Source organism: Halictus rubicundus, chromosome 3, assembly GCF_050948215.1.
Source record: "Halictus rubicundus isolate RS-2024b chromosome 3, iyHalRubi1_principal, whole genome shotgun sequence".
In the NCBI taxonomy this organism is placed as follows: Eukaryota; Metazoa; Arthropoda; class Insecta; order Hymenoptera; family Halictidae; genus Halictus; species Halictus rubicundus.
In genome coordinates, this window is record NC_135151.1 from 11138800 (window position 1) to 11151358 (window position 12559).

At 41.1% G+C, this 12559-nt stretch overlaps 2 protein-coding genes across 4 annotated transcripts; both read right to left on the reverse strand.

The window, feature by feature from the left end:
• Positions 1-81: 81 nt before the first annotated feature.
• On the reverse strand, positions 82-2015 carry LOC143352265 (uncharacterized). Its single transcript, XM_076784593.1, has 3 exons — positions 1424-2015; positions 292-549; positions 82-234 (listed from the first exon to the last, which is right to left on the reverse strand). The coding sequence occupies exons 1-3, from the start codon at positions 2011-2013 to the stop codon at positions 84-86; spliced, it is 999 nt and encodes a 332-aa protein (XP_076640708.1). The 5' UTR covers positions 2014-2015; the 3' UTR covers positions 82-83.
• Positions 2016-2491: 476 nt separating this feature from the next.
• Yem (yemanuclein) lies at positions 2492-12228 on the reverse strand. Of its 3 annotated transcripts, XR_013081987.1 has the most exons (13): positions 11914-12228; positions 9304-9420; positions 9114-9215; positions 8409-8681; positions 8175-8334; positions 7635-8064; positions 7402-7563; positions 7255-7335; positions 7057-7092; positions 6453-6563; positions 6166-6357; positions 2883-6038; positions 2492-2852 (listed from the first exon to the last, which is right to left on the reverse strand). XR_013081987.1 is itself a non-coding variant. In XM_076785354.1 (12 exons), the coding sequence occupies exons 1-12, from the start codon at positions 12106-12108 to the stop codon at positions 4712-4714; spliced, it is 3186 nt and encodes a 1061-aa protein (XP_076641469.1). In that variant the 5' UTR covers positions 12109-12228; the 3' UTR covers positions 2492-4711. The 3 variants fall into 3 exon arrangements, 2 of the variants coding, with proteins under 2 accessions (XP_076641469.1, XP_076641470.1); XM_076785354.1 differs by having other exon boundaries at positions 2492-6038; XM_076785355.1 differs by lacking the exon at positions 7057-7092 and having other exon boundaries at positions 2492-6038.
• Positions 12229-12559: the final 331 nt, after the last annotated feature.

Genomic DNA, 12559 nt, shown 5'->3' on the forward strand with positions numbered 1-12559 from the left:
CAGGAACACCAAAGACACATGCATAAAAGCCGGTTTTATATAATAAAATTATTCGTCATGTATCTACATTTTATAAATATATTCTAAAATCTATAGTATCCGTTGTCAAAATCATTTCTGTATTTCTTCTTGTACTCATCACCATGAAAATCATCCAGAAAACCTTTATGGTAACGTTCCTTGTAAGGATAATGCAGTTCTCGTCCATAAACGGCTCGATGGTTCGGAAAATACCTACAAATAAATAAATTATTCCACACTCGCATTATGCCCCTTTTAATGTGCCATTACCTATGATCTCCTAAATAAGGTACGTCATAATGATCGTCCGTATAATAGTCCCTGGACCCCAGATCATAATGAGAATTCCCAAATGGTAATACATAATCATTACGACGAATCGTTGGGTATAAGTTCTCTTTACGATAGTAAATTTTGTTCCCGTTACGATCGAAGTGATGTCCCGCATCGTCTTGCAAATAGTTTCTCCTGTCATCTTTAAATCGATCTCTGTGATATCCTCCGGTATGATCCTGGTAATTGTGGTAGCTAAACAACAAAAACAAAATCGTCTACCAACTTTATCCAATCGATCACTATAACACATCGATGTGATGAATTTAAAACAGGATCTACTGAATGTAAATGGTAAATTGTAGATGCATTAAATCAATGCAAAAGTGCGTGCCCGATTTCGTATTAAAATGCAAGGAATATAAATTGTATTTTTCTTCATTAAAAATCATTAACCCCTTCTGCTACGATTTATTTTATAGTGATTTCTTCCTACAAAAAAAAAAAAAGAAAAATTAAAATTTATATCTACTGGACGCCTACGTATTTTCTAATGGCTAATTTGACCCCGGCTTAAAAGAAATTAGTGACATTTACTAGACTCTACAAAACTGGTATCACGAGTCTGACTCATTGTTGTAGTAGAATGGGTTAATGACAAAAGAATTTGAACTACTGTAGCCATGAAGAAAATTGTACAGCAAGGGGTTGAATCTCGTTTTGATACTAGTCATCTCGTTTGGATACTAGAGAATCTTTCAGCGGCAGCCATCTAGTGACGTCGTACTTGCTTCAGAATTCGAATTTTCTGCCGATTATTACAAATTACTCCACGATGAGGTAGAAATTCGCAATTTGGGCTCTATACAGACGTAGATTGGACTTTTAGGAAACACAATTGACCACTTCTAAACTGCTCATTGCGATATTGAAGCGGCAGTTTGTCTAAATTTTGACCCTTGCATGCGTATATGGATTTAAAACCATGCCGGCCCCCTAATTGATTAATCTTAAATAAATATATAAAAAATTTGTGGCCGACACGTTGCCGGCGCTCAGGCTTTAAATGTCTCTTATGCCGGCGGCGCTCAATGTGTTAACAAATGTTCGGTTAACGTCGAAAACGTACTTCTGCCTATTGTCGTAGAGTCCCTGCAGGCCCCGATCTCGTCCAGTATAGGCAGCATCTCGGGCCCCGTCCCTAAACGAGTCTCTGGATTTCTGTCCATAATAAACGCCGTTGTTCCCCGTGGACTTATGGCCCCCCTCGTCGTCGCTGTCCTCGTAAAAGCTCGAGTTATTGCCGGATTCGTCCTTATGGTAGTTGTTGGTGAAACCGGTCCTGTGGTGTCCTTTTTTGTAATAACCGCTCCCGTGTCGTTCAAAAGCATTCCTCCCCTGATCGATGGCTTCGGACTCGCCTAGGCTGTGTCTGCCTTTGTCGTGACCCTTCTGCTCGGTGTCCTGCTCGTCGTACCTCCTTTCGTCCTGCTTGCGTTCATCGAATCCTAGCTGGCCCCTATTGCGTCCGAAGCTGTCCCCTTTGCTCGTTTTCTCGTCATCGAGGAACACTCGAGCCGAGTCGATTTTTTTTCGCAGGATGTCCGTCAACGAGGAGCCCGATCGATTCTCCCCTTGCAGGATAATCGAGCTAGAGTCGCAAAGGACGCGCGCTACACCCGCGAGAAACGCTATATTCCAAATCAACGTCGACGACATGACGATCAACGCGCCTCGCGAATCAGTAGACAGCGGATTTTTTTCGACTGATCATCGGTCGAAAGGATCCTCTGTATTTATGCCGGAGCAAGCGTCCTTGCACGGCCGACAAAACTAAACGCATCCTGTGCACACGGAAATCGAGAGATCCCCTGCCCCGTTGGAGGATTGCCTGGCGACCTTCTTGCTCAATGATCAATGAATCGGAACTTAGCCCCGCGATCTCCGAGGCTACCGACACACCGAAACACACGCACATGTCCCAAAACCATGACGGCGGTTTCTCGTCCCATTCAAAACACTTGTTACACGTTCGAATTTCTGCTTTAATACGTTAAAACTTACAAATAATACAAAAAAATGTGTGTACGTGTGTGTGTGTGTGTGATGTTTGTTTGTGTGGCGTGATGTTGAAATAAATTATCATCTCGTTACGGTGGTATTTACAGAACTTACACATGACATCGTTCAGAGGCACCTTTCTCTCTCGTGCGCGCGCGCTCTCTCTCTCTCTCTCTCGCTCTCTACAAGTATTGGTAGTCAGACAAAGGTAAAGGTAAGAAATATATGTAGATATTGTAAAAAATATTCAAAACTTATATTTTACGTTGTCTTCGTGGAAATTCTCGGTGCAGAATTGTACAAGACGCTTTTTTTTCTCAATTATACTCTAAGTATCCGTAAGAGGGTAGGGTGGTGGGGGAGGGGGGGAAAGAAGGTATGCGGCATTATAATACATCACTAATCGTAGTCTTTCTGTTTCAAAAATATCGTAGCTCTTTCTAAATAGTACTTTCATTCGCATCATCCTCGCTCTCTCTCTCTCTCTCTCTCTCTCTCTCTCTCTCTCTCTCTTTCTTGCTTTCAACCAGGCATTCATTGATTACTCGAATTGTTTCTCGTCCGACCAGACAGACGTACCAAACTATACAGTATTTTCTGTAGTTCTGTTTTTAAATACAATTTAACGATTGCGGTAACTTCCCTCCTCGTTTCCTATCTCTTTCCCTTGAATGTGTGTGCTCTCGAACACTGTTCGAACATATTCCAGCGTACACTTAAATACAATAAACACATGCTCCACTTTATTGTTTACCTCCTGCGTTTATAAATAACGTGAACATATACAGCATTTCTTCGTTCTACTGCAACCCGACAGGGCCAAATAATAAAGTTTCCGTTTCATTACTTTTCGTCTACCGTTTTGCCTTTGCTTTTCGAGCACGAGTTAGGACACATTCGACCGAACGTAGAATTTTGTTGGGGATCATCTCCAATGTAACATCGAAAAACATAGACGCGAACCGCTGTTTCCTTTTCTACCACCCCTGGCAGACTGTATTCGATCAAAATCATGGTTGTTCACAATACGGATCAATACTGTTCTATTACCAAATAGAAAATATTACACTGTCCACCGTCCTGTAGGAATTATAAAAATGTTTAAGCAGCATGACAAAGTATTAACCCTTTGCACTCGAGTGGTGACTCTGAGACGCCACTAAAAATTGCTATACCGTTACTCAAAATATCATTTACAATATTAGATTTGTTTGTATTCAATGAATCACTAATCATTTGAATATTGTATGAGGTATTATAGCAGTTATATAAAATGAAAAAAATCTTGCAGTGGAAATATTCTAGATCGGAAGTATTGGTTTTCGAGTTAAAATGATTGCGAGTGTAAAGGGTTAAGCCCATTTTTTGATACTTTAAATAATGTAGATGACAGTAGAGACTGCCAAAAAATATTATCGACGCCCTATCTTCCAAAAAACAAACATATTCGTTTGTATATTAACCAGAGGACAACACGTTTAATGAAAAAATACAGAAGTCAGAACGATGATACATATGTTCGATCGAATAGTTTCTGGCAGTGATGCAACGCATTACACGGTAAAATGAAGAACAGCTTTCCCCGCTCGATGACGCCGAGTGGCCACGTGTACGTATCATCGACACATCCATGCAGAAACTAAACGTATACTAACTGCGTTAGCCCACCCCTCCCATACCGTGGCAGTACGTAAAAATAAAAGCACTTTACAAGTAAAATTCACGGTGAAACGAATGATTACGACGGGTATACGACGCTATGCTCACCGTACACCAGGAAAGAAACTCTGAATTGCTGGTAGACTCGTGTGAAATTTGTCAAGCAGCGATACGCCTTCAAATTAAGAAATGGATCTTCCAACAGACCATCCCATTCACGGCGATGAATGGACAATAAACTTATGTACAAGTGTCTATATGATTAACATACTTCCATAATTTATGCTTACTCTGTACACGCGCGTTCTTCTTTCTCTTTCACTCTCTTTCTCTCAAATAACTACGAAAGAATTAATATATTTACAGAATTTGGCGGGTTTGTTAAAATACTTAAAAATCGACGCGACACAATGCGGCACGCTATTTACCAGCTGCATAATATTTCTTTCTATTCTCAAATTTTTGTCCTTTTGCTTTTGGTCATCGACAGTGACGCGGCTTTTGCAGTTAATGGAAGAAGTTCTGATCAGTCCACACGCTTAACTCGTCTCTCCATACAAAATAATGTAGATTCACTGAAACGACCGCCCTATAGATGTCTATGAAATTATTATCTGACCACTGGCTTCCCTTTAATCCTGTTCCGACATAATCTGTGGCTACGGTGCACGTTTATTCGATCGCGGGACGTTTACTACTACTGCCATTGCGCGTCCTCCTTGGACTTTATCTTCGCGTCCTTCTTAATATACAAGCGTGAATAGTCGTCCTGGTAAGAAGTACATTGCGCGTTTAACTTGTTCGGCTTCTGCATGGTGGCGGTGGTGACCGGCGAGTTACTCGGCGAGTACTTCATCTCCTGTAACTCCTGTAGCTCCTTCAGGGACCTCATCACCATCTGAACGTCTTTCTCCTGCTCCGTTGGCTGCACAGTGTTGCTCACAGGCTCGTCTAACAGTAGACTACCGTCTTTCCGTTTGTCCGACACGGTCCTGGCCGGCGCGTCATCGTTAATGATCTGACTCAAGTAATTGGTAGCAGCAATCGTCTCCTCGTTCTGCCTCTGCTCCTGCTCCTCCTTCGACAGAGACGGTTGCTGTTGCTGCATAGGCACTACAACGTCCGTACTAGCATGTCCTATCTGCTTCTCGGCCGCTTTCGCCTCTTTCTTCCGTTTCTTAACATCGTTTGATTTGTGCTTGACTTCCACGCCCCGTTCCCGTCTCTTGTCTCTTTTCTCAGTCTTATTAATAACATCGACAACATCCTTCTCCTCCGGCTTCTTCTCGTTTTTGGTTTCGGCGTTCTCGTGCAGCAACCGGTGCTTCAGAGACACGGGCTTCGAATGGGAGGAGGACGTTTGATTCAACGCGGGGTAATTAGAATGCTGAGGCTGTGAACACGAATATGAAGCTTCCTGTTGCTGCTGTCTGTGTATGGAATGATGTCCACTTTGAGGCACTTCATTTGCATTTGGAAGAACGTTCGACGTCTCGGGATAAGCCGTTATAGAAACTACATCTTTTTTATTCTCGTTCGCTTTAGTTGATGACTTATGGAAATCGCTAATAGGCGTGATAGAAAGGGAACTATTACCTAAGTCCAACAAATTAATCTTCTCCACGTGGCATTTCGACGGCTTCATCGCCATCAACTGGGACGTAGGCACGACCGAGATTTTACCCACGGCGGAATTATTCGCGGCAATCGACGACAGAACCTCGTGTTGCTGGCTCAAACTATTTAATACGTCTTTACTCTTCTCCTTGTGCTTTACATTCTGCTGCTTCTTCTCGGCGTTCTCGTTCGACTTCGTAGCTCCTGATTTTACATAGTTGCCGGAACTTTCTGCCGCGTTTTGACCTTTCGACACAGTTGCCGACAACTTTTCTTTGTCTTGAGAAACGACACTGTTCAGGCTCGCCGGTTCAACCTTCCCCACAGAGTTGTATACTAGATTCACCGATGCACCGGTGCTGGTGCCGTTTCCGACATCCTTGGCTTTCTTCTGCTTCTTCTTCGTGCTGCAATCAAATCGTGCTGCGGTTAAGGATTAGTGAAATGATTAAATGTGCCGAGACCTAAGAAGCAAGCAATGTGGATAAGATAATGTGATACGATGTTAGTATGAATTATGTGCAGGAAACTTACACAGGTTCGGACTCTTTAACAAACTGTAATAAAGCGCTCTGCGTCATGTATCCGCTTGGCCATAACGGCAACACGTGCTGCACCAAGTAGGACCCGACGAAATTGAACATGTCTTCGGTCTCCTTCGATTTCCTCGGTCTCAGGACAGTGTAAATTTGTCTCTTCGCATTCGCAATTTCATAAACCAGTTTCCTACATGGTGAAATAGGGGTTATTATTATATTATATTATTGTTACTAAATATTAATTTTGTGCAACAGGCGAACGATTAATTATGAGAATCTCACTTTATTTCCTCGGTCCAAGGAAATTGTTTCTTCGGAATTTTCTCTTTTTCTGAATTCTCGCAGTTGTCTTCGTCAAACAAAATCTCAGGGTCTGGTAAACCCTCGATATCCCTGAAACGAACACGATAATTGTAGACAATCAGATACAATAAGAATTCTCTATGTGTGTATGCGCGTATGTATGTGTGAAATGACAATGATTAAAAGTGATGATTCTTTGTTTTCACCTAAATAAGAATCTAACATGAACTCCTACGTAAAAATGCATATGTGAATCGAACTCTATGGACTGTAATGTTTCGTTTTTCGAAAAAAGGATGGCGACCATGAAAAACTAAACACTGATACTGATGATAAAAAGCCCCGCATGTCCTCCGTCTATCTTCCTAACAATGGCAAATAAAATGAGAATGAAATGTTGCATTACAATTTTATGGGCGAATAAAATCATCCTCGCGTATATATGAAACACTGAGACAATAGCGATAAAGTAAGCATGAATGGAGTAAAAAGGGGGAGAAGTAGATATAGAAGAGGAAGATAAAGAACAATTGGAGGTAGGTGAGAATAGAAAGGGGTTTTCCTCTTACGAGGGGCACCTTACCAACAGTACCGGTATATCTCCCAGTATAAAGAAGGACTAAGAAATAGAAAATTATAGTGAGTTCCCAGTCAAAATTTGCGCACTCATTTAATTTACGTTTAAAATTACGAAAGAGTGTCTCTGTACATTATTTTTTGCTCTCTAACGTCAGTTAAATTTGTAAGCCCTGCAAGATTAATATACCGGAAGGATACTTACTTTCCTTCGGCGACCTTCTGACAGTCTTCAAGATATTTGCACATCACAGATGGCGTTATTTCATCGATAGCTTCTTTTAACCTGCAACAGAAATTTTTTTTCAATCATTGTCATTCGTAATTCCGAGGTAAAAAGTAAACACACTACCTTTGTACAAGATCCTTGATACTGCTTTCAACATCCTGTATATATAACTTCTTCGTTCTATTTTGCAGTGCCATTTTACTACAAGGTAAAAATCGTGCCAGATGTTCGTACGTCTCTATCCTTAGACCCGGCAAAGAAAGAGTTCGTAATCTTTTCTCTAAACTGAAACAGGAATATCATGTAATCGTTGTTTGTACACGTCGAACACGTTCCACGAAGACTGAATGTTTTACCTTAACAATAATGCGTTTACTGTTGTATCGAAAAATTTAGTCTTTCCTTCTTTATTATTCTCGGCTCGCGACTTTAATTTATTAACTATTTCTACAACATTCTCCGGAAGGGAGTCAGGCAAAGGTGTTTCTTTGTCGTTCTCGTCGCATTCGGATTCGGTGCCTATACAACGAGATTTACCGGAATCGGTGGTATCACGACTCGACTCGTCCTCGACTCTAGCAGCGTTAACTACACTCTCTATCGCGTCATCAATATTACTATCCTTGCCGCTTAACTTTTTTAAATCTATCTTCTTCCCGTCGAAACCATTAGTGTTAGCTGTCTTCTTTTCGAACTTCTTTATATCAAATTTTTTCTCCAACGTGCTTTTACTCTTCTGCGGATCAGTCTTATCGGACTTTTTCTTCTCCTCTTGATCCTCTGAAACTGATACGTAAAAGATGTTACAGAGTATTTTGGTTTTTCATCCTTAAAAAATAATTTTTTACATTTTCTTTAAGTATAAGCGTTGTAGAATACGTGTGCTAAATATTCACCTTCCGTGTCCGTAGTCTCCGCTTTCTCTTTCCGTTTAGTCATAGCTTCCCCGTCCTGTTGAGAATTTTGTTGATCCTGTAAATTTGGTTGCTTCTTTCTCTTCTTGACGATGTTCTCCTGAACAGACTTTTTCTCTCCATTTTCATCTATCTTTTGCTTCTGTAAAATATCACAAGGATTCTTAACTTAAACAGTAATTCTACGTGGCAATTTTTCATCATAACTTCAGTTACTTTTCTTGGTTGATCACCGGTAATTTCTTCAGCTTCATCTTCATCCGACGAACTGTGATTTCGTTTCTCTGATCTCTTGGGGCTGTCCACGTCTTCGGTGTCCTCTTCGCTGCTCTCGCTGCTCTCTTCCTCGTTGCTATTGTTATTATTATTGTTGTTGTTGTTATTGTGGACCAACGAATGCCGATCCGCTGACCTAAACTCGAGAGCACCGCAGTTGATGTAGAAACCTCCGTGTGCTGTAGTCATCTCTTCCGGTACGATTTCATCATACTAAAACAATCGAATAATTAATTACAACGTATTACATGTAATACAGTCGACCCTTATATAATTTAAATCGTACGATTAATTCATACAGCGTTACATGAACTCAGAATTACTACATATCAAACTCAGTTTGATACAAATCAAATTGCAATTTTTGCTTCGCGTTATAGGAGGGTTTACTGTAGTCGATTTTAACACTAGGTTTACAGGATGCGTCAAAATAATGGGTTCTAATATTTTTAATTTACCATTATTGCGATTGTAAAGATGCATCCGTAAGGAATTATCCAACAAATTTATTTCTTGGAATATATGTTTAAAAACATTACTAAAAATGTAAAATGTAGAAAATCTAAAAATGTTTTTACAAAGTCATAGAAAATTAACACTTTTAGTGCTCCGTAAACCTAGTGTTAGTAAAACCGTATGTCTTACTGCATCAGTATTATCGATGAAAGAATCGTTCTCATCGTATCCAGCACCCAAATCCACATAATCATCATATTTAGTTCTTTTCCTTCCAGTGGTCGATGTTCCCTTAAATAAATGAAATATACGTAAGTGTGCGGAAAATTATAGATTTATTTTGATTATCGTAAATGGATCAAGATCAAGATCTACATACATATTTCGCTTCGAATCGCCGCGCCATATCGCGGAGTTTATCGTCGTCATCGTCATCGTCGTCGAAAGGAAGTCCGTTGATTGTATTTTCCTGCTTAAGTTCTTTCCTACGTTTCTTCTGCGATCAAAAAATGAGAGAAAAATGAATAAGATCATTAGTCTTTGCGGCGCGATCATTCGATTGTATGCCGGACATTACCTACTAACCCACAACGTACGCGCGCGTGGGCTTTCACTATTTTATCAAAAATTCAGAAATAGTCCGCGCACTGCGCATGCACGCAAATCATCAGCTGTTTTCATTGTACCCGGAGTAATTGAACAAAATTATACGGGGCGGCACTCGTGACACAATTAAAAATGGGGCAACTTTCCGAAAAAAATCGAACACATAAATAAAAGCCACGGAATAAAATTTTTTCCATTCGGTGCCTCGTTCGCGAACAAAACGAATTTGACAATTAGTTAAACAAATTGGTCAGACGTGCTATTGAACAGAGGGCAGTTGTATTTCTCCTTTTAAGCAAAAATACGAACAAAATGAATTTTTTTTATACGGAGCTCTGTTTTCGAGAAAAATAAATTTGAAAATATTAAAAATATGTTCTTGAAAATGAAGCTCTGTACGAATAAGTATCAATCTACATTTTTGTTAAGAATTACCCTTCTTCCGGTTCCACCGGAACACCTTCCATATGTTACATATATACTGCGATTATTAAGGAGTGTAATAAGCCTATCTTATTATTGTTAATTTTGATATTAGAATAAGGAGCGTATCGTGCAAAAAAATTTCAGACATTATTGTCAACGAATCGACATAAATAAAAAACACGTGAACGCATTTGTTAATATATATTAGAGTTAGCCACATTTTTCGTTGTAAATAAATATATCGATCAATTGCGACACAGGGGCGAAGACAAAATTGATTCACAAGAGGGCATGAGCCGTCCACTGATACCAGGAGCACATGCTGCGTGCAGAGCATAGCGCTCGCTGCCCTTTCTTTCGGGAGGCGCGACTTCTTATCATCCTCTGTTTCCCTAATACCAGAGACGCTACAACAAGTGAGTTTATTTGTCAATAAACCTGAGTTTATTTATCAATAAATCTGAGTTTATATATCAATAAACCTGGAACATGTGTGGTTCGCGTACAAAGATGAACAATAACAAAAAAAAAACTATGTCAAATGAAATATTCGCGCACAATATCATTTGTAAACAATACCGCGAAAACAATTTGCACAATGTCTAGGTCGCATGCCAATGCAGAACTTTGCGTAGACGTCGTCATTAATGTTTTTCTTTTACATGCATTAATTTCGTGTAAGAACATCCGAATTACAAACAGCATTTATTCGAATAGAAATTGCGAGAATTTTCTAAATGAAAACTTCATTCAACGCGGCTAAAAAGCGTTCGATACCAGGACACCGCGTGCTCCGTTACAACGGGATCATTAAACGATACTAAACAGATAATAAAAAGATAAAGTTTAGATAAAAAGATCTGAAAGTACGATACACGTTCGTGCTCTATATACTTTGATTTGCGTCGGAATCGCATTATCTAATAATCGAATTCAAAAAGTCTGATTATTAAGAAAAAGAAAAAATGCAATACACAATGGTTTCTTTGGTTTCGGAAAATATTGTATTCCGAAAAACGCGGGACTATAGTTAGATAAGAGCGGACGGGTAAATAAAGGTGGAATAAAAATGAAATATAGAACCCATTAATCGAGGTCCGCCAAAAATTTCGAACGCGTGACAAAGCCTTTCGCATCGATCACAAAATTAAGATCGGGGATTTTCTCGGGCGCACACGTCCTCGCAAGATCACCAGCGATAAGAACAAACGCAGAAAAGCTGTAGAGAGCTACGTGGAAAAATCATTCGAAACGAAAGCTGAGCAGCTATGCAAAGCGATTGGGAAACGAGAGAGCCGCGTATACGGAAGAGAGACCCGTGCAACAGTCACACGTCGCCTTGGTGAAGTTACAATGCCGGACCGTATGGTCGTACAACAGTAATTCCGTGGTATCTATTTCGTGCATCCCGAACAATGACTATCGTGGTGGAAACGCGCGACTGATGGCCCGTTGCTCGGTGACGACGGTTCTAAAGAAAACCACGAACACGCTTCTGGCCCGAGCATACATTGTCACGGGCCACAAACCGGCGACGCATTATGACGTTTCTATTCGATGGCTTCGAATTGATCACACCTTTTTCGCCTCTAAACCCGCGGACACAGGTGCAGGCCTGTGGTTCTGAAAAAAGCCCGAGATCCGCGAGCCCGAAACCGCCGAGAAACTCGAAGTTGCAAGATGCCCGGATCTCACGCGATAATCGCGACATGACAATTCGCCTAAGCGGCGTGCACGAGTCCCCCTTGTCTCGTGCAACACGAAAATGGTCGATCCCATTGGAATTTTTGCAGTTTCTTGTCAAAGTATGGTACGCGAAAACGATATCGCAGGGCCGGTGTTTGCCTCGGCCATCGGGCCGATGTTTTGGCCGTAGTTGAACCGTATGGGACCCGCGTTTCCAGGGCATTTGTTTCGCTCTGCTCGGGAATATTGCTGGTGAAAGGAAGAAACTGACCTCGCCTGCTTTGAGGAGCTGTGCATAGTTGAACTCAGGACATGCCTTCTCGTTCGACTCTGGCAGGGTGAGTACGAAGCGGAAGGAGGGCGCGAGCTGTTTGCCCTTTTCCTCCTTTTTCTCCTTCTTCGCGACGTAGCCCAAGGACTCCGGGAACTCCAAGGTCTGCAATGGTACCCGTTTAGCCTCTGACATTCCTACATTTGCACGAGCTCAACGCGGATCACGGAAACACTGCGAACGCTGCAGCAACAACATGGTCCTTTATCTCAAACACCGCACCGACACCGCCACTCGCACGTCGCCATCTTCGGCTCGACTGTTTTTAGAGTGCGCTGCCGACGCCGCCGCTATGGTTCCGTTCTCATTGCACGAGTTTTCAATGATCTTCGGGCGCGTTCGCATGAAATCGCGATTCATATCAATTTGTTGTAAACTGGTCTTGATACATAGTTTGTCCTGTTACAGTCAGATGGCTCATTTGATACGATTTTAGAAGGGCGCCAAATTCAAATTGCAAACTTAACGCTTTCGCACCGGAAGACGCAATATGCGTTTTTGGATTCTCCAAATGACTCGATTTATCTTGAGATATGTTAAGATAGATGTTTTAGTAGACATACATATGTATCGGTTAAAAAAGTGA

What these genes read in the sequence shown, in the direction of transcription:
- Yem (XM_076785354.1), bottom strand. Translation starts at nt 12,108, where the DNA reads ATGTCAGAGGCTAAACGGGTACCATTGCAGACCTTGGAGTTCCCGGAG. An exon ending in AGCTCCTCAAAGCAGGCGAG is followed by an intron (nt 9,421 to 11,913) that starts GTCAGTTTCTTC and finishes TTTTGATCGCAG; the next exon opens with AAGAAACGTAGGAAAGAACT. An exon ending in GGAGACTACGGACACGGAAG is followed by an intron (nt 8,065 to 8,174) that starts GTGAATATTTAG and finishes TTTACGTATCAG; the next exon opens with TTTCAGAGGATCAAGAGGAG.
- LOC143352265 (XM_076784593.1), bottom strand. Translation starts at nt 2,013, where the DNA reads ATGTCGTCGACGTTGATTTGGAATATAGCGTTTCTCGCGGGTGTAGCG. An exon ending in CTCTACGACAATAGGCAGAA is followed by an intron (nt 550 to 1,423) that starts GTACGTTTTCGA and finishes TTTGTTGTTTAG; the next exon opens with CTACCACAATTACCAGGATC. An exon ending in CCTTATTTAGGAGATCATAG is followed by an intron (nt 235 to 291) that starts GTAATGGCACAT and finishes ATTTATTTGTAG; the next exon opens with GTATTTTCCGAACCATCGAG.